The 21,707-nt window shown below is 45.8% G+C and overlaps 1 protein-coding gene across 1 annotated transcript in view; it reads left to right on the top strand.

Moving 5' to 3' along the window:
* Positions 1 to 21,707, top strand: part of PSMD1 (proteasome 26S subunit, non-ATPase 1) — a gene marked incomplete at its 5' end in the record, with an annotated part of 138,199 nt that overhangs the window by 9,418 nt on the left and 107,074 nt on the right. Inside the window, 8 exons of the mRNA XM_083364856.1 lie at positions 2,119 to 2,162; positions 4,771 to 4,844; positions 5,148 to 5,317; positions 10,997 to 11,202; positions 14,263 to 14,406; positions 15,525 to 15,751; positions 17,893 to 17,956; positions 20,495 to 20,623. Of these exons, the coding sequence (XP_083220982.1) occupies positions 2,119 to 2,162; positions 4,771 to 4,844; positions 5,148 to 5,317; positions 10,997 to 11,202; positions 14,263 to 14,406; positions 15,525 to 15,751; positions 17,893 to 17,956; positions 20,495 to 20,623 (1,058 nt within the window). The remainder of the gene's footprint in view (positions 1 to 2,118; positions 2,163 to 4,770; positions 4,845 to 5,147; positions 5,318 to 10,996; positions 11,203 to 14,262; positions 14,407 to 15,524; positions 15,752 to 17,892; positions 17,957 to 20,494; positions 20,624 to 21,707) is intronic.

Raw genomic sequence — 21,707 nt, forward strand, 5'->3', positions numbered from 1 at the left:
CAGCCAAGGACTCTACTAGCCTTTTTATATTGGAATTCAATTCCCATAATCTTTAGCTTGCATAAGATGGGAATCAAAGTCTTAAGAAGGATACAGAATAGTGAAGCCCGGCAGAACTTACCAAGCTGGTAACACGCTAATTGAGAGCTGTAGTCCTGGTACAGATGAGGAATAGAGATTATGAGGTGCTAAAAGAGGAAATGGGGAGTTTTTTTGGGACAATATTTTCACAAATCTGCCACGTTTTCAAAAACCCTGAGAAATGCTTTTCAGGTGTAGTTTTTAGATCTCTGCCGTTAAAACCATTGTGAGTTTGTTGTTTTTTTAGTTTTACAAATCGTGCCTTTTACTACCGTACTTTGCTGGAAAGCATAAGCTGTGCTTCATGGCATTATTTTCCATAAGGAGAAGCAGCTTACAACCCTTAGAAAGTGAAGTTAATCTTAAATATTGTGCATGGAAACAGGGCACAGAAGATACCTTGGTGATGAAGGAGTGGATCAGAGTTAATAGAACTCTCTTCTGATAATCATTTTCTGTTTTTGGAGCCATTGATTTACCTGTTCGTTGAGGATCAAAAACTCGCTAGGATTTGCGTGTTTTTTGTTGTTGTTGTTGCTGTCCAGGTCTTGTTCATTTTAGCTTAGCTCGTGTTAGAATGTTGTTATATTCTGAGTCAACCTTGATTCTTTTTTTCTTAGTGACATTTTGTTAGAAGTGGATTCGCATTGCATTCTTCCTAGGGCTGAGAGGGACAGACTTGGCCAAAATCACTCACCCTAGGAGAGGACTCGAACTCATGATCTCCCAGTGCTATCTCCCGCTAATTATAAATGTCAAATTGAAGTTCTAATACAGGCGTCTTCAAACCTGGCCCTTTTATGACTTGTGGACTTCAACTCCCAGAATTCCTCAGCCAGCGTGCCAGGCTGAGGAATTCTGGGAGTTGAAGTCCACAAGCAGGGCTCTTCAAACGTGGCCCTTTTATGACTTGTGGACTTCAACTCCCAGAATGCCTCAGCCAGCCTGGCTGAGGCATTCTGGGAGTTGAAGTCCACAAGTCATAAAAGGGCCACGTTTGAAGACCCTTGTTCTAATTTATTTATTTATTTATTTATTTATTCGGTTTATATACCGCCCTATTCCCAAAGGACTCAAGGCGGTTTACAAGGCAAAATTTAAAAACAATCCAATATAAAATTAAAATAAATTAAGTCTAGCCGCAAAAATTAAATCACAATTTAAAAATATTAAACCCCTCAGTCCAGACCAGATAACTCAAAGAGCCAGGTTTTTAGGTCCCGGCGAAATGAACGAAGGTCGGGGGCAGTCCGGAGTTCCGTTGGCAGCTGATTCCATAGGGCAGGCGCACCCACAGAGAACGCCCTCCCCCTGTGGATCGCCCGTCGGCAATCCTTGACTGGCGGTACCCTGAGGAGGCCCTCCCTGTGGGAGCGCACAGGACGATGGGAAATTGACGCTGGCAGCAGGTGCTCCCTTAGATAATCCGGGCCCATGCCATTTAGGGCTTTATAGGTCATCACCAGCACCTTGAATCTCACCCGGAGGGCAACCAGAAGCCAATGTAGCTCGCGGAGAAGAGGTGTTACATGGGAGTATCGGGAGACTCCCATCACAACTCGCGCGGCTGCATTCTGCACCAGCTGAAGCCTCCGAGTGGTCCTCAGGGGCAGCCCCATGTAGAGAGCATTGCAGTAGTCTAGCTGGGAGGTCACGAGCGCATGGGTGACTGTGCGTAGGGCATCTCAGTCCAGATAGGGCCGTAACTGGCGCACCAGGCGAACCTGGGCAAAAGCCCCCCTGGCCACGGCTACTATATGATCTTCCAAACTGAGCCGTGAATCCAGGAGGACACCCAAGTTGCGAGCCCTATCAACGGGGGGGGGGACACCTCACCCCCCATAGTTAATGATGGAAAAGATTGGTTAGTCTGAGATGCCGGTATGCACAGCCACTCAGTCTTGGCAGGATTGAGCTGTAAAATGCATTTGTAAGTCACATTTATGCCCTTTGCTGTAGCAATTCTGAAAATAACCCTGCTTATTTTAAGGTATCAATTCTATGTGATATTTAATATAACTTTTTTTTTTTTTGCAGCTGGAATAATTTCCCTTCTGGATGAGGAGGAGCCAGAACTCAAGGTAGGCTTGTGGGCTTTTTGTCTGACCAGAATAAAATAAAAATAAAAATCAAGGTCTGAATGCTGATATAAAATGTTTTTAAAACTTAAGGTTGTTTCAAGGGTTTTATATATATATATATATATTTTACTGGCTCAAGAGATTGCTGTCTTGGCAACCTGGACATGTTGTAAGACTTCAGCTCCCAGAATTTCCCAGCTAGTCGGTTTTGTTGAAGACAAGTTCAGCACAGGTCTGTTAGTTAAGACGAAGATCGGAAGGAACCGTACAGCGTCTTTGCCACTGTACGGTAGTCCTCCTGAGGGACCAGAATTTCTGTTGCTCATCCAGGTGGTCGTTAAGTGGGTCAGGTGGTCGTTAAGTGGGTCAGGCCCAGTTTTACCACCTTGTTTGCCCTGTCAACAAAAGTGCGTATAGTCAAGGCTATGGTCTTCCCAGTTGCAATGTATGGCTGTGAAAGTTGGACCACAATAAAGGCTGAGCGCCAAAGAATTGAGGCCTTTGAACTCTGGTGCTGGAGAAGACTCCTGCGAGTCCCTTGGACTGCAAGGCGATCAAACCGGTCAGTCCTAGAGGAGATCAACCCTGACTGCTCTTTAGAAGGCCAGATCCTGAAGCTGAAACTCAAATCCTCTGGCCACCTAATGAGAAGGAAGGACTCACTGGAGAAGAGCCTCATGCTGGGAAAGGTGGAGGGCAAGAGAAGAAGGGGACGACAGAGAAGGAGGTGGCTGGATGGAGTCACTGAAGCAGGAGGCGTGAGCTTCAATGGACTCCAGAAGATGGTAGAGGACAGGAAGGCCTGGAGGAACATTGTCCATAGGGTCGCGATGGGTCGGACACGACTTCGCAACTAACAACAACTTGCCCTGTTTGTTCAGCAAATTCCTGCAGTTGTTAAGTGAACCACACCGTTAAATGAATCTAGCTTCCTCCATTCACTTTGCTAAGAGCCATGGTGGCGCAGTGGTTAGAATTCAGTTCTGCTGGCTAACTCACTGCCCACTCCCAGGAGTTTGATCCTGACCGGCTCAAGGTTGACTCAGCCTTCTATCCTTCTCAGGTTGGTAAAATGAGGACCCAGATTGTTGGAGTCAATATGCTGACTCTGTAAAACACTGTGAAGTGATATATAAGTTTATGTGCTATTGCCCTTCCTTCCTTCCTTCCTTCCTTCCTTCCTTCCTTCCTTCCTTCCTTCCATCCTTCCATCCATCCTCCCTCTCTCCCTCCCTCCCTTTCCGTCCTTCCGAGGGTCGGTAAAATGAGGACCCAGTTTGTTGGGGACAATATACAGACTCTGTAAAACACTGCAAAGCGGTGTATAAGTCTATGTGCTATTGCCCTCCCTCTCTGCCTTTGACCTGTGGTAGCCCAATGGTTAGAATGCAGCACTATAGGCTAACTCACTGACCTCTGCCAGGAGTTCAATCCTGACCAGCCCAAAAGTTGACTCAGCCTTCCATCCTTCCCAGGTCGGTAAAATGAGGACCCAGATTGTTGTGTGTGTATGTGGGGGAAGATGCTGATATTTGTAAACCGCTTAAAGAGGGCTGTAAAGCCCTGTGAAGCGGTATACAAGTCTAAATGCTACTGCTATTGTTTGTCCTCGGACAATCGAAAATGGGAATTGCGCGGCCTCGGAATGCTAGAGCTGTGATAAACACGTGTCCGTTGCCAAAACGCCCAGTTTTGGATCGTAGGTCTGTGGGGAGGCTGTGACCATTGTGAGTGCAAGGACTGGCTATAAGTCACCTCTTTCAGTGCCCTGGTAACATCGAGCGGTCGTTAAATGAATGGGATTTAAAGCCGAGGATTCCTCGCATCTCCAATCCTCAGTAGAGTTCATTTTTTTGAGAAAAACTTATGTAGTCTAATTTTTCCCATTTCTGGCCCTCTGCTGTGACTCAGAGACTTCGTCCACCCAGCGCGGAGCCCACGTTCGCTTCTGAATCCGTAGGCTGATTTTTTTTTAAGGCTGGTTCTCTTCCTGGGCAAATATTCCCAAGAGGTTTGAGAGTGATGAGTGCTAGTCCTCGACCTACGACCACAGTTGAGCTCGACATTTCCGTTGCTAAGCAAGACAGTCATCAAGCGAATTTTGCCCCATTTTACGACCTTCCTTGCCATCGTTGTTAAGGGAATCCCTGCATTTGTTAAGTTAGCAGCGCGCGCGCGCGCACACACACACACACGCACACTCACACCAGTTGATCTGGCTTGTCAGAAGGTCGCAAAAGTGGGATCACCAGATCCCGGGACGCTGCAACCGACATAGATACAAGTCAGTTGCCAAGCCTCTGGATTTTGATCATGTGACCCCCATGGGGACGCCGCAATGGCCATAAGTGTGAAAAACGGCCATTCCCCCGCCCCCGGGCGCTTGCAGCTTTGAACAGTCGCTAAATGAACCGTTGTAAGTTCCGAGAACGCCCTGTATATGTGTATATATATATATATATATATATTCATCCTCTTCGGCAAGCACAAGGCTGCCAAATTGAAATATTGAAATGCCGTTTGTGCCCGAGGGGGGGGGAGGGCCTTGCTCTTTTGCCCTATTTGCAAGTCTCTAAAAATCGGTGTTTTTCGTTCTTTCTCTTGACAGGAATTTGCTCTCCACAAACTGAACGCAGTGGTCAATGACTTTTGGGCCGAGATCTCCGAATCGGTGGATAAAATGTAAGAGGGAAGGCCTCACGTTCATCTGCAAGCAGGGGCCAAAATGTATCTTGTCCCTTTTCTGAGCGGCTAATATTCAGGGGTAGGCCACCTCGGCTCTTTTATGACTCCTGGACTTCAACTCCCAGAATCCCTGAGCCAGCGAAGCTGGCTCAGGAATTCTGGGAGTTGAAGTCCAGGAGTCATAAAAGAGCCGAGGTGGCCTACCCCTGGCGCTAATTTAAATGCTAAAGGAAAGGCTGACGTTTCCCTAGGACTGCAGGGGAACCAATAATTTTTTTCCTTCCTTGCTTTTCCCCGCAGTGAAATCCTGTACGAAGATGTTGGGTTTCGCAGTCGGGAGTTTGCCGCCTTGGTGGCTTCGAAAGTGTTCTATCACTTAGGGGCTTTTGAAGAATCCCTGAATTACGCCCTGGGAGCTGGCAACCTTTTCAACGTCAACGACAATTCGGAGTATGTAGAAACTATTATCGGTAAGTTGGGTCCTGTGTCAGGACCCACCTCAATCCACATCTTAGGAAATAAGAACTCTTGGATGCAAGTTTAGTCCAAAAGGAAAATGTTTACTAGGAAGGAATTGATTGTGGGAATACAAGACGGAATCTGAGAAAAGTTACATTTCAATCCTATATAAACCATTCCCATTCCAGCCCCTCCCCTCATCCATTTGGTCAGGCTGTCGTCAGTTGCTAGGTGTCAGGTTCTTCCATGGGAAAGGGAACTCTCCTTGGTTTTATGGTTATTGCTTCCCTTTTTTCAGTTGTAAATGAAGACACAAACCATATCTGTCTGTCCCCCTCCCTTCCCCCGTTAAAACATCCCCTGTTGTTTGAAAATCGCTTTAGTAACCATCCTCTCCCCCCCCCCTCGGAGAGATGGCAGAATCCCCAGTAATAGCACGTTGTTCTACCTATACAATTATGAAATGTGATATAAATGGATTCTGACATTCGGCTCTCCTTTCAGAAAAAAGATGAGTCCATCTGTGGGGAAAGAAAACATATAACTGTTAGCCTGGTTTGTTTGGATATTCTGTATGAAACCTCTTAAGCAACTTGGGTGCTTTAACATGGAGTTTGTTAACCCATTCGTTTTCTGAGGAGGGGAGGTGTTTCCATGCCACTAAATATTGTATCGTTCCATGGTGTTTTCTGGAATCTAAGATTTCTTTCACTTCAAAATGTTGTTCTCCTTCCACCATGATGGGGGGTGGTGGTGGTGGGATTTTTTCTCGTAGTGGAGATTGTTGTTCTCTCTTTAATAGACTGCAGTGGAAGGTTGGGTGTATTCGTCTAAGATTTTTGGGTAGTTCTAATTCAACTGTTACTGGGTTTATGATTCTTTTAATTGGAAAGGGTCCAATATATTTTGGTCCTAGTTTTTTACAGGGTTGGAGTGATTTCAGGTATTTTGTGGATAAATATACCATCTCTCCTACCCTAAATGGTGTGGGATCGGTTCTTTTTTTGTCTGCCTGTGTCTTGTATGCTTTTCTGGCATCTTCCAACGCTTTCCTAACGATTGGCCATGTATTTTGTAATTGAGCAATCCATTCCTTCAGGTCAGGGATAACCGGTTCTTTTGGGGTTAGTTCTGGTATTGGGTTGAAACTCTGGCCTGTAGCTACTTGAAAAGGAGTGTAACCTGTGCTTGAGTGGACTGCATTATTATATGCTACTTCTGCAAAAGGCAGTAGGTCCGTCCAGTCGGACTGCTGAAAATTAATATAGCATCTCAGATATTGTTCAAGTATATTATTAAGTCTTTCAGAAGCTCCGTCTGTCTGAGGATGGTGACTAGATGACAGTCCTTGGGTGGTTCCTAAGAGGGATAAAAATTCTTTCCAAAATGCCGACGTAAATTGCACCCCTCTGTCAGATATGATGCGTTGTGGTACCCCGTGCAATCTGTAAATATGCTGTACAAAAAGTTTTGCTAATGCTTTTGCAGTCGGGATTTTTTGGCAAGGTATGAAGTGTACTTGCTTAGAGAACAGATCTGTGACAGTCCAGACTACGGTGTTTCCATTACTTTCAGGCAGTTCTACGATAAAATCCATGGCTATTTCTTTCCATGGGGCTGAGGGGTTTGCCACCGGTTGTAACAGACCTGGCGGTTTCCCTTGCAGTCTTTTGGCCATCGCGCAAATTTGACAGCTACCCACATAGCTTTCTATGTCCTTTTTCATAGATGGCCACCAAAATTGCCTTTTAGTTAAGTGTAAGGTTTTTACAAAGCCAAAGTGTCCTGCTGATTTTGTATCATGGCACAGTTGCATGAAATTGATTCTCTGTGTGGCAGGTATATATAGCTTCTCCCCCACCCACGGTAGTCCATCTTTAATTGTGCACACATGTTTATTTTTCTGGAACCATTCATCACTTTCCAAAGATTTCCTGAATTCTATTCCAGTTTGGCTATCTACCTTCGGCTTCATTTTTTCTTGTGCCCTGGTGGTGACTGGTGCTGCCAGTTGTTGTTCCGGTACAAGTGGTTTAAAGTCAGTAACTCTTGTGCTGTTATATTGGGGCATGCGGGATAATGCATCTGCAAGGAAGTTCTTTCCCCCCGGTAAGTGTTTGAGAGTGAAATTGAATCGGTGAAAATGTTGGGACCAGCGGGCTTGCTTAGGAGTGAGCTTCCTGGGCGTTTTTAGTGCTTCCAAATTTTTGTGGTCTGTCCAGACCTGGAAAGGTATTTTATTTCCTTCTAAAAATTGGCGCCATGTTAGTAATGCCCACCTCAGCGAGAATGCCTCTTTTTCCCATATTGGCCAGCGTTGTTCTGTTTCTGTGAGTTTTCTGGATGTGTATGCGCATGGTTGCAATGTCCCCCCATCATTTTCTTGTAATAGTACGGCTCCTACCGCTACATCACTCGCATCTGCCTGTATTACAAAAGGTTTGTCGGGATCTGGGTGTTTTAGGACAGGTTCAGCAGAAAAAAGTCTCTTTAGCCTCTCAAATGCTGCTTGACATTCCATTGACCATTTCAGAGGCTGGCTGGGTTTCACGGGTGACCCCCCCTTCGTTTTCAACAAATTTGTGAGGGGCATGGCTATTTGGCCAAATGCGGGGATGAATTGGCGGTAGAAGTTTGCAAACCCCAGGAAACTTTGCAATTGCTTCCGTGTGCGGGGGGGTGCCCACTCTAGTACTGCTCTGACCTTCTCAGGGTCCATTTCGATGCCCTCTGGAGATATGCGATATCCCAGGTAGTCGATTTTTTCCTGATGGAATTCACACTTCGATAATTTAGCATATAAGTGGGCAGCTCGCAACTTCTTCAGGACTGCTCTGACTAGTTTGATATGTTCCTCTTTAGTTTCTGTGAAGATAAGGATGTCATCGAGGTAAACCAGGACCCCCTTATATAGGTGCTCTCTCAGCACGTCATTAATTAATTGCATAAAGACTGCGGGTGCCCCTTGCAGTCCGAATGGCAATACTTTGAATTGATAGCACCCCATTGGGCAGTTGAATGCAGTCTTCCATTCGTCTCCTTCCTTAATCCTAATTCGGTAGTATGCTTCCCTCAGGTCTAGTTTGGTAAAAATCTTTCCTTTCGATAGGTGGGATAACATATCCTTCATTAGGGGAAGGGGGTACAGATTACATTCACTAATTGTGTTCAAATTTCTATAGTCCACAACCAAACGAAAGGATCCATCCTTCTTCTCCCTGAACAGAACCGGGGCGGCCACTTTGGGTTTGGCAGGCTCAATAAATCCTCTTTCTAAGTTTTTCTTTATGAATCTCTCCATTTCTGCCATTTCCCTTGGGCTCATGGCATACATCCTGGGTTTTGGGAGTTTTGCCCCAGGTTTGAATTCTATGGTGCAGTCTGTGGGGCGGTGGGGGGGAAGCTCATCTGCTCTTTCCTCACTGAAAACCTCAGCCAGGTCCCTGTATTCCTCTGGTATCTCTGGTAATCCCTTCTCTTTCCCCACTGCTGCTGTCTCCTCCCTCTGGGTTGGGGGGGTGCTTTTGGAGTCTACGTTCTTCTGCCCCCCCTTTGGGAAGTTGAGTTCTGCTGTCCTCCAGTTTATCCCGGGGTTCCATTTCTTCAGCCATTCCAGTCCTAGGATCATTGGGCATTCCATGCCTGGGGCCACTATAAACGTTATGTCCTCCTCATGGGGCCCCAGTGATAGGTGGATTGGTAAAGTGGCTAGGGTGGCTGGTCCTCCCCCTGCTATTGTCCCATCTAATTGACTAAAAGAGATTGGATGTTTTAGCCTCCTCACTGGGATGCTCAATCTCTCCACCAGCGTTGGGCTGATAAGGCAGCGGATGCACCCAGAGTCTATCAGAGCTTTTATTTTGGCTGCTTCAGGCATAGGGGAAGCTAATATCGTCTACTGTCAGGACCCACCTCAATCCACATCTTAGGAAATAAGAACTCTTGGATGCAAGTTTAGTCCAAAAGGAAAATGTTTACTAGGAAGGAATTGATTGTGGGAATACAAGACGGAATCTGAGAAAAGTTACATTTCAATCCTATATAAACCATTCCCATTCCAGCCCCTCCCCTCATCCATTTGGTCAGGCTGTCGTCAGTTGCTAGGTGTCAGGTTCTTCCATGGGAAAGGGAACTCTCCTTGGTTTTATGGTTATTGCTTCCCTTTTTTCAGTTGTAAATGAAGACACAAACCATATCTGTCTGTCCCCCTCCCTTCCCCCGTTAAAACATCCCCTGTTGTTTGAAAATCGCTTTAGTAACCATCCTCTCCCCCCCCCCTCGGAGAGATGGCAGAATCCCCAGTAATAGCACGTTGTTCTACCTATACAATTATGAAATGTGATATAAATGGATTCTGACATCCTGTGAGAATGGAAAGGCCTTTGGCTATCCAGATTCAACATCCTGTGCAAAAATTTCACAAAATGCTTAATTCTGGGTAATCGTCATCATCATCCTTACATTTTAAGGAGGTACCTGGTTGATACCTAGGATGCTGGCAGCAACCCGTGTCAACCATCAGCGCCAGTCAGTTTGAGTGTTCAGTTGACTGAGGTTCATGTCTAATGACTAATAATAACAACAACAACAATAATAATAATATGATGATGATGATGTTGGAAGAGACCAATCAACGAACACCCAACTCACACAAATAAACAAATAGCCCAATCAAGGAACTGCTGAGAGTTCTTTGCAGTATTGTGAAAATTAGAATAACAGAGTTGGAAGGGACCTTGGAGGTCATCTAGTCCAACCCCCTGCTCAGGCAGGAAACCCTGTAACATTTCAGACAAGTGGCTGTCTAGTCTCTTCTTGAAAACCTCCAGTGTTGGAGCATTCACTGCTTCTGGAGGCAAGGAGTTCCACTGGTTAACTGTTCTCACTGTCAGGAAGTTTCTCCTTAGTTCCAGGTGGCTTCTCTCCTTGACGAGTTTCCATCCGTTGCTTCTTATCCTGCTTTTAGGTGCTCTGGAGAATAGCTTGACTCCCTCTTCTTTGGGGCAGCCCCTGAGATACTGGAAGGCTGTTATCCTGTCCCCCCTCGTCCTTCTCTTCATTAAACTAGACATTCCCAATTCCAGCAACCGTTCCTTATATGTTTTAGCCTCCAGTTCCCTGATCATCGGTTATTGGAATTGGGTATGCCTAGTTTAATGAAGAGAAGGGCATAACAGCAGTGTTCCAGTATTTGAGGGGCTGCCCCAAAGAAGAGGGAGTCAAGCTATTCTCCAAAGCACCTGAAGGCAGGACAAGAAGCAACAGATGGAAACCGATCAAGGGGAGAAGCAACCTAGAACTAAGGAGAAACTTCCTGACAGTGAGAACAATTAGCCAGTGGAACTACCTGCCTCCAGAAGTTGTGGGTGCTCCAACACTGGAAGTTTTCAAGAAGAGACTGGACAGCCATTTTGTCTGAAATGGTATAGGGTTTCCTGCCTTAGCAGGGGGTTGGACTAGATGACCTCCAAGGAACTCTTGGTAGTTCCTTGATTAAGCCGCTATTTGATTATTTGTGTGAGTTGGGTGTTTCCTCGATTGGAATATTTTTTTTATTGCTTTTTCCCCCTGTGCCCCCTCCCCAGAAGATAACTTTCAGATTTGCCTCAAGATTAGCAGGCATTTTAGTAATATGTAATTGGATCTATAAATATTAGCCAAGCTTAAAAGGTTACCTTTCTTTTTCTCAGCGAAATGCATCGACCACTACACCAAGCAGTGTGTGGAAAATGCGGATTCGGCCGAAGGGGCGCAGAAAGCCGTGGACCCTCGCCTGGAAGGGATTGTAAACAAGATGTTTCAGCGCTGCTTAGACGATCACAAGTACAAGCAGGCCATCGGCATTGCCCTGGAGACCCGGAGGCTGGACATCTTTGAGAAAACCATTCTGGAATCGGTAGGTGAAGCCCGGGACGTTGCAAAGAGGTCTTGTGTGGGATACGTATAATAATAATAACAACAACAACAAACAGCAATAATAATAATAACAATATTATCATCATAAAGTTGGAAGGGACCTTGGAGGTCATCTAGTCCAACCCCCTGCTCAGGCAGGAAACCCTATACCATTTCGGACAAATGGCTGTCCAGTCTCTTCTTGAAAACTTCCAGTGTTGGAGCACTCACCGCTTCTGGAGGCAAGGAGTTCCACTGGTTAATTGTTCTCACTGTCAGGAAGTTTCTCCTCAGTTCTAGGTTGCTTCTCTCCTTGGTTAGTTTCCATCCATTGCTTCTTGTCCTGCCTTCAGGGGCTTTGGAGAAGAGCTTGACTCCCTCTTCTTTGGAGCAGCCCCTGAGAGATTGGAACGCTGCTATTATGTCCCCCCTAGTCCTTCTCTTCATTAAACTGGACATAGCCAATTCCAGCAACCGTTCCTTATATGTTTTATCCTCTGGTCCCCTAATCATCTTTGCTGCTCTTCTCTGCACTCTTTCAAGAGTCTCAACCTCTTTTTTACATTGTGGTGACCAAAACTGGATGCCGTATTCCAAGTGTGGCCTTACCAAGGCCTTGTAAAGTGGTATTAACACTTCACATGATCTTGATTCTCTCCCTCTGTTAATGCAGCCTAGCACTGTGTTGGCTTTTTTGGCAGCTGCAGCACACGGCTGGCTCATATTGAAGTGATCGTCTACTAGGACTCCGAGATCCCTCTCACAGTTACTGTATCACTTTTAAGTGTGTTGCGTGTTTTATTTACGCAAATTACATGGTGCCCATCTCACAGCAGCAGCTCCAGGCACCAGGGAGAGGAAGAAATAAAAATAAAAATGAATGGAATATTTAAGGATAAAACGTATTTTTAATCATGGTTAAAAAAAGAACAGAAAAAAATTGAAAATAAATAGGCGTTCACTTAGGAGGGATCTAAATGTATTTTGTAGTATGCTATCTTTTTTAATTTTTCTACTTTTATTCTCCCCCCCTTTTTTTAGTCATATTTATTTCTTAAGAAAGGTAAAAGCATTGGGATAGCTTACATGAGAAAAATAAGACTTAAATATTTAAACGTAATTAACTTTGAGAAAATCTTAACCAGTAAGAATGTCTTGAACATTGTGGGGAAAAACACACGTAAACAAGAACTGTAAACAGGATTTATGATGAGGCAACCAGAAGGACTAGATAGAAAAGAAATATTATATTGATGTGATTATTATCTGTAGGAATATTAGAAAAAAATTATACTCAATTGTTATCTATCAAAACAACAAGAATTGTGTTAAGGTTGGCAAAAGAGAACATTATGGGAAAAAGAGGAAATGAAGTCCAGCTATTATGTGGATTATAGATTATAGAAACTTAAGTGTTAGAGAATGTTTTTTAAATGTAAACCCAGACAACACAGTTTACCAAATATTAAGGTGATTGTGTTAAAAAAAAATCAATAAAATATATTTTTTAAAAAAGAAAAAAATAAAGCAGTCCAAACCAGTGTTTTTCAACCCTTAAAGATGAATGGATTTCAGAGTTTCACTTTGGAAAGTTTCATTTCACTGTACCTCAAAATATTCTCCATCCTACATGTAGAATGTGCTAAGCATCTAAGTCAGGGATGCATGTCCAGCTTTAAGACTTGTGGACTTCAGCCTCCCAATAGTCCACAAGTCCACAGGTCTTATGGACTTCAACTCCCACAGCTCCACAGGTCTTATGGACTTCAACTCCCACAGGTCCACAAGTCCTACGGACTTCAACTCCCACAGGTCCTGCGGACTTCAATTCCCACAGGTCCTATGGACTTCAACTCCCAGAGCTCCACAGGTCTTATGCACTTCAACTCCCACAGGTCCTATGGACTTCAATTTGCACAAGTCCACAGGTCTTATGAACTTCAACTCCCACAGGTCTTATGGAGTTCAACTCCCACAGGTCCACAGGCTTTATGAACTTCAACTCCCACAGGTCTTATGGACTTCAGCTCCCACAGGTCTTATGGAGTTCAACTCCCACAGGTCCACAGGCTTTATGAACTTCAACTCCCACAGGTCTTATGGACTTCAGCTCCCACAGGTCTTATGGAGTTCAACTCCCACAGGTCCACAGGCTTTATGGACTTCAATTCCCACAGGTCCACAAGTCCTACGGACTTCAACTCCCACAGGTCCTATGGACTTCAACTCCCAGAGCTCCACAGGTCTTATGGACAACTCCCACAGGTCCTATGGACTTCACTTTCCACAGGTCCACAGGTCTTATGGACTTCAACTCCCACAGGTCCACAGGCTTTATGAACTTCAACTCCCACAAGTCCACAGGCCTTATGGACTTCAATTCCCACAGGTCCACAAGTCCTACGGACTTCAACTCCCACAGGTCCTGCGGACTTCAATTCCCACAGGTCCTATGGACTTCAACTCCCAGAGCTCCACAGGTCTTATGCACTTCAACTCCCACAGGTCCATGGGTCTTATGGATTTAAACTCCCAGAATTCCCCAGCCAGCATGCTTGGCTGGCTGGGGAATTCTAGGAGTTGAAGGCCACAGCTCTTAAAGTTGCCAAGGTTGGGCACCCATGATCTACTTGTTTACGGAGATGCTCAGTCACCCAGGTCATGGTTTGTCCCAAAGCTCCTTTTTTTTTTCAAGGAGGCAGCCGGACTTTCTTCTTTTCACTTCTCATCCAAGAAGCTTCTTCACCCTCCAGTCAGAAGAAGCTTCTTGGATGAGAAGCGAAACGTGTTCGAAGAAAGACGAGGAAGTGGGGGGTGGGGGAAAGCCTCTCTGGGACCCTGATCTAATTGTTCCATTGGTAATTTTGCGATAGGAATTATTACTTGAAGCCATTTTGGAGTGACTTTCTCGATTGGTCTTGCCTCCCTGTCGCCTTTTCTCGCATTTCTCCAGGACGAAAGAGAAAAAGGGACTGGGAGAACGTTGCTTTAAACTCACTAATTATTGGAGAAAAATAACGTGGCTCTTTTTTTTTTCTTTTTTTTTTTGCGGTTTGGACAGAACGACGTTCCCGGCATGCTGGCCTACAGCTTAAAGCTTTGCATGTCTTTGATGCAAAATAAACAGTTCCGCAATAAAGTCTTGAGAGTTTTGGTGAAAATTTACATGAACCTGGACAAGCCCGATTTCATCAACGTCTGCCAGGTAAGAGAGGGTTACGGGGTTTTTGTGAATGCTTGCGCAAAAAGCGGGAGGAACGGATGAGCGAGAGCTTGCTCAGATAACATCAGGGGCATGCAGGTAGTCCTCAGCGTACAAACCCCCCCCCCCCCACACACCATTGAGCTCCAAATTGCTCAAGCAAGACAGTTGCGAAGCCAGACAGTTGTGGCGTGAGTTTTGCCCTCCGTTTACAGGCTTTCTTGCCGCAGTTGTAAATCGCAGTTCTATAATAATAATAATAATAATAATAATAATAATAATAATAATAATGATGATGATGATGATGATGATGATGATGATGTTGGAAGGGACCTTGGAGGTCATCTAGTCCAACCCCCAGCTCAGGCAGGAAACTTTATATCATTTCAGGCAAATGGCTGTCCAGTCTCTTCTTAAAAACCTCCAGTGTTGGAGCATCCACCGTTTCTGGAGGCAAGGAGTTCCACTGGTTAACTGTTCTAACTGTCAGGAAGTTTCTCCTTAGTTCCAGGTTGCTTCTCTCCTTGATCGGTTTCCATCTCAATCTATCCATTTCTGCACACTCTAAAATGTTCTTCATTAATTCTTCTTCGGTTGGGTAACTTTTCATTTTTCCCAACATTGGGCAAATACAATTCTTGCTGCAGTTAGTGCGTGTAGAATTAAATGTATACAGTCTTTCTCAGAATTTGCTCCTGTTATTCCTAACAAAAACAATTCTGGCTTAAGGGCTTTGCTGGTTGGTGCGGACCGGTACCGGTCCAGGGACCGGGGATTGGGGACCCCTGGTCCCTGGACCGGTACCGGTCCGCACCAACCAGCAAAGCCCTTAAGCCAGAATTATTTTTGTTAGGAATAACAGGAGCAAATTCTGAGAAAGACTGTATACATTTAACCTTAATCCAACCTTTTGGCTTGTCTTGGCCCCCATGGGAATGAAGAGGAATTGTCATGGGCTCCACAGGGATGCTGAAGTGGTTGTAAGCGTGAACCGCACTTTGTTCAGTGCCGTCGCGACATCAGTCACTAAATGAATGGTTGTAATTCGAGCACTACCTGTAAGGAATAAGGCACCACTGCTGCCATCTTTTGAGTCTTGGTCTTTGGCCTCCCTCCTGCAGTGTCTCATTTTCTTGGACGACCCACAAGCCGTGAGCGACATCCTGGAGAAGTTGGTGAAGGAGGACAACCTCCTCATGGCTTACCAGATCTGTTTCGACTTGTACGAGAGCGCCAGTCAGCAGTTCCTCTCCTCGGTGATCCAGAACCTCCGCAGCGTTGGCACCCCCATTGCTTCCGTGCCCGGATCAACCAACACGGGGACGGTGCCTGGGCCCGAAAAAGAAGGGTGAGGCATATGTACTTACATACCCATCATGCTGTTGCCTTTCAGGATGTGCAACATTGTGCATAGAACACAGAAGGGGTACACAAATAATTGGAATGGAATGGAGTAGGGTAGAGTAGAATAGAGTAGAGTAGAATTATGGTATGGAATAGAATAAGAATTAGAGTAGAATAGAGTAGAATTATGGAATAGAATAGATAGAATAGAGTAGAAGTAAAGTAGAGTAGAGTAGAATTATGGAATGGAATAGAATAAGAATTAGAATTATAGTAAGAGTAGAATAGAATAGAATTATGGAACGGAATAGAGTACAATAGAAAATAGAATAGAAAATAGAATAGAATAGAATAGGAGAGTGGAGTAGAGTAGAATAATCTTAGAACAGAACAGAATATAATAGAGTAGAGTAGAGTAGAATAAGAATAGAGTAGAATAGAATAGAGGAATGAAGAAAGAATAGAATAGGACAGGACAGGACCTTGGAAGTCTTCTACTCCAACCACCTGCTCAGGTAGGAAACCCCCTATACATATTTAATTGCAGGCATGGAAGATGCAAATTGGCTCATTATTTCCTTTAAATCATCTAATTGGGTCTTTTCCCCTACCTTTTGTTATTTTTACACATGCTACTTTGGTGCCCAGGTTATTATAGCCCGCACAATCTCTTGGTTTAATAGTTCAAAATGCCATTGGGGAGCCCATTTTTTTTGGTGGGGGCTGTTTTGTTGTTGTTGCTCATCCTTAAGTGCGTTGACACAAATCGCCTGTAGTAATAGAATAGGCCAGTTGGAAGGGACCCTGGAGGTCTTCTAGTCCAACCCCCTGCTCAAGCTGAGTAGGTAGGAAAACAGGAATGCTTGTTCCTTCAAGTGGGGGACTGATAAAAGGTTTAGGGCTCCATACCTTTTGCCTTATGGCAGTGAAAGTTGGGCCATAAAAAAGGCTGAGCGCCAAAGAATTGAGGCCTTTGAACTCTGGTGCTGGAGAAGACTCCTGCGAGTCCCTTGGACTGCATGGCGATCAAACCGGTCAGTCCTAGAGGAGATCAACCCCGACTGCTCTTTAGAAGGCCAGATCTTGAAGCTGAAACTCAAATCCTTTGGCCACCTAATGAGAAGGAAGGACTCACTGGAGAAGAGCCTAATGGTGGGAAAGATTGAGGGCAAGAGAAGAAGGGGATGACAGAGAATGAGGTGGCTGGATGGAGTCACTGAAGCAGTAGGCGTGAGCCTAAATGGACTCCATTTAAGATGGTAGAGGACAGGAAGGCCTGGAGGAACGTTGTCCATGGGGTTGCGATGGGTCGGACACGACTTCGCAACTAACAACAGAAAACCTTTTGCCTCCTAATCCAGGGCTTTTCAACCTTTTCACCCATTGTACCGCTTTTCGGTTATGGCAACATCCGAGTACCACCAGTCGCCCAGCAAGGTGTCAAAAACCTGATGACCCAAAAAAAAAGGGGGGGGGAATTGTTAAAGTACAGGTAGTCCTCGACTTACAACAGTTCACTTAGTGACTGTTTGAAGTTACAATGGCACTGAAAAAAGTGCCCCCCCAAGCCACAGCCAAGCAAGGCACCTGCCTGCCCGCCCAGCGGTGCTCTTCCTCCTGTCCGAGGTTTTCATGGTTGTGACCATTTCTTTTGAGGATTGGTGGGGGGGAGGTGTTTGGTTTTTATTTCCACCCCCCCCCCCCTCTGCTGGGTGGTTGCAGCAGGTTTTGGTCACTTCACATGACCCTGGGACACTGTGACCATCATAAATATGAATCAGTTGCCAAGCATGTGGATGTACATCACAAGACCCTGGAGATGCTGCAACATTCCAGCTGATGGGCTTAGCAGAAGCGTCAGGATTAGTGCTGAGCTCCAGCTGGATCCTGGCGCTGATCCTGGCGCTTCCGCTGAGCCCCGACAGCCCTGCAGCTCCAGCCGTCTCTCGCTCAGGCTTGTGCGGTGCTGCCCCCGGTTCAGCTCATTCCCCTCCCCCGCTACCACTTTTCTAGGAGGGTCGCATACCACCTGCCAGGTGCCAATGTACTATATGTGGTACCCGTGCCACTGGTTGAAAAGCCCTGTCCTAGAAGCATCTTGGAGAAGGGCAACGGTGTGAGAAAAGAGTTTTTTTGTTTTTTCAGAGAGCTGATGGAGACCGAAGAGAAGACGGGCAGCCCGGTTGCCACGGTGAAGGCAGCTCAGTCGGTAAGTGCCACTACAGAAAACCTACTCACTGCCCCACTGGTTCTCTCAGCCAGCTTTCCACACATCGTGTTAAACCACAGCTAGCGCTAGACTGACAATTGCAAGGGGGACGACAATTTTCCGTTGCTGAGCAAGCCGGTGGGTCACCCCTACTTTTAGTACCTTTTTGCGAAGCTGCTAAGCCGATCGGCCTTTCCCCCACTGAGCTTGCTTGTCAAAAGCTGGCTAGGAAAGTCTCAAACAGCAATCCAGGTTGCCCCGGGGTGCAGCACCTGTCATAAGTACATGCCAGTTTCCGAGCAAGCATGTGGATTTTGATCATGTGACCAATGGGGATGCTGAGATGGTTGTAAGTGCGAGGACTGGTCAGAAATCAGTTTTTGTTCTGTGCTGTTGCTAAATAAGTTGTTGGATGTTGAGAACTGCCTGTATGTGTTGAATAACCCGCCATTGGCTGAGTACAGACAACACCCCACTGTTGTGTTTCAGTGTCAGTCTGTGCTCCCAGCAGCTGAGTCCAATGAATCTGAGGAGGAGGAGGAGGGGTTTGGAGAGTCTTTGGTGTCAGAGGGAGGCTCTGATGCACTGCAGGACTCGCAGCCTGGCCCCTCCCGTCATGTTCCTCATGAGGCTCAGCTGTGTGAGCAGGAGGGGTTGGACTCAGAGGAGTCACAGCTGAATCTGTTCAGAGACGCCAGAAGCAGAAGGCAATCCAGCAGAGCAGAACAGAGAAAGGCAATGAGGCAACTCATTGAGAGGAGGAGAAGGCAGTGAGAAGTCACGCCTTGGGACTGATAATAACAAGGGGAAGGTGTGGGCGGGGCTGGTTGCTGAAGGCAACCGTTTGGAGAATATTCTAAGGGAATCCTGGTCTGTTCTGGCTACTTCTGTTTAGCTCTTGTTTGTTGACTCTGGTTTGATATTTTGATTCATTTCTTGAAGGAAATACTCTGTTGCTTTTTTGTTTAAACAGTAAATAAATTCGGGTTGGGTATTTTTTCCAGCTTCTTGAGTGTCAAAAGGAAAAAGGGGTTGTCCCTGACACACAAAGAGGGCCGGTCGTAGGCTGGAACAGAACAGCCACGGCTGTAAAACTGTAGTTGCTCATCTTTGATTTCACGTTCTTCCGACTGCCTCTGTCATCTAGTAAGGTCAGCCACCTTTTACTCAGGGAGCCTCTTTGAATCCCCTTCTTCCCCCCACCCCCGATCTGAGCTTCAGAAGGGCCATCCAGAGGTGCTCTTTACAGCGGCCCTTTGGGACAGAGGTGTGTGGGTCTTGAGGTGAGGGGTCCCCGGTGCCCTCTGAGCTTGGGGTTTTCTGGCAGCCGTTTCATTACAAACTAAATAACATCGCTGTTGCTAGCTCTGACGATGTTACCTGGTTTGTTCATGAGCAAGAAAACAAACTGACCTCAGGGAGCTCCGAGGATCCCACACTCTTCCTTCTCCACGCTGCAGATCCCACTCCCTTCCGGCACTGATGGTGTTGCCTAGTTGGGTAATGAAATGTCTGTAAGGAAACAAGCTCAGAGAGCACCAAGGACCCCACAGTCCTCCTCCTCCTCCTCCTCCTCCTCCTCCTCCTCCTCCTCCTCCTCCTCCCCGCAAGGCTTTCTCCCTTCCAGCACTGATGGTGTTGCCTAGTTGGGTAATGAAATGTCTGCAAGGAAACAAGCAAGCTCAGAGAGCACCAAAGACCCCACAGTCATGTCCCTTTTTTCCTCTTCCCCCCCCTCCTCCTCCTCCTCCTTCCCACTCCGCAAACCTCTTCCCTTCTAGCACTGATGATGTTCCCTAGTTGGGTAACAAGAAAATAACCCAGCTCAGAGAGCACCAAGGACCCCACAGTCCTTTCCCTTTTTCCTCCTCCTCCTCCTCCTCCTCCTCCCCACTCCGCAAACCTCTTCCCTTCTAGCACTGATGATGTTCCCTAGTTGGGTAATGAAACGTCTGCAAGAAAATAACCCAGCTCAGAGGGCACCAAGGACCCCACAGTCCTTTCCCTTTTTCCTCCTCCTCCTCCTCCTCCTCCTCCCCACTCCGCAAACCTCATCCCTTCTAGCACTGATGATGTTGCCTAGTTGGGTAATGAAAGGCCTGCAAGAAAACAAACCAAGCTCAGAGAGTACAAAAGACCCCACAGTCCTCTTCCTCCTCCTCCTCCTTCTCCTGCTGCTGCTGCTGCTACTCTCTGCAAACCCCCCCTCCCTTCTAGCACTGATGATGTTACCTCATTTGGCAGTGAAACGTCCGCAAGAAAACAGACCAGGCTCCGAGAACACCAAGGACCCCCCATTTCGATCCTGAGCTACAGCTCTCTTCTGCCGTTGGCTTGAAGTGTGGTGGTCTGTTTTTCAGCTGATTTTCTTAATTGTTCCTGGCACAGATTCACCAGTTGGCTCGCTAATCTTATTTTAAAAGAAACGGATATGAAAGCCACTCTTGAGTCTGTGAAGGCCGGAGGGATGTTGAAGCCCAGCAGATAAATGAGATAAATAACAATAATCTCTTTGTGTGTTCCTTAACCCATATGTAGAATCCAGGAACAAAAGACCAGATTCCAAAAATGATCAAGATTTTAAGCGGGGAAATGGCCATTGAATTGCATCTGCAGTTTTTAATACGAAACAACAACACGGACCTCATGATTCTAAAAAACACTAAGGTAAGGCCTCTGTGTGTATGAGTGGCTCTCCTGAACGGCTGAACAACGCACCTTGAAAGACTTGCAAAAGGTTGAAGATGCCAGGGTAGATGATGTTGCCTAGTCTGGTGATGAACCATCCACAAGAAAACCTCGAGGATTCTTTTTCATTCTCTACTTTTCTTCTTCCCAGTGATGTATTTCAAATGTATACCATAACAACCTCTTTTTACATGATGAAAATTCAAAGACACGCTGACAGGCAGTATTGAGATGTATTCCCCAGGGACGTTGGCAGTTCATGTGGTCTACAGCCATATCCTGCATGCATAGAGCAAGTTGAATGGTGGCCAAAAATTCTTCCTTTGGAGAAAATTTTAAAAGAGTCCTCGGGAAGGAAGTCGAAACATTTCCAAGTGAATGAGGCGACCCAATATCATTTTTTTTGGCTCCCAGGTGACTAGATTTCCCCAGAAAACCAGAGAATGTTTTGAGCTGATGTTCTTCACACCTCCCATTGAGTTCAACCTTTCCACAGCTTTGTTTAACATGAGAATCTGAGGCGTTCGGGAGAAGCGAAGCCCAAGCACGTAGCTGGACCTTGGACTTTGCGTGGGGACTAACTTCTAGTTTTATTCTGAAATCAGTCTGGTTTAAATCCTTACAGTGTTCTCCTTAGAAATAGGTGCTCCCCTTTTTGCTCAAGTCTGTTTGCAAGTGGCCGAGATTGAGGGTTAATTCCTCAAAGGTGGAATCTCTAAGGATGGTGGGAATTGACTGCTCCATCCAACATAAAAGTAAGGCTGCTTTGTGGTAGGTTGATCCGTGTTGCTCAACTTTGGCAGCTTTAAGATGCGTGGACTTCGATTCCCAGAATTCCCCAGCCAGCATGTGGAGAGGAATTAACCTGCAACGTCATGGCTGGTTAGGGAATTCTGGGAGTTAAAAGTCCACAAACCTTAAAGTTGCCAAAGTTGAATAATACTGATCTTGATGCTCAATATGTCCAAATATATCCATTTTTTTCTTAGAAGAACCATTCCCTATTTTTTAATTGAATTTTTCCCAGCAGAACATTTTTAGCATAAAATATGATGCTGGCAAT

The sequence above is a fragment of the Vipera ursinii genome (genome assembly GCF_947247035.1).
Source record: "Vipera ursinii genome assembly, chromosome: 5".
Classification (NCBI taxonomy): Eukaryota; Metazoa; Chordata; class Lepidosauria; order Squamata; family Viperidae; genus Vipera; species Vipera ursinii.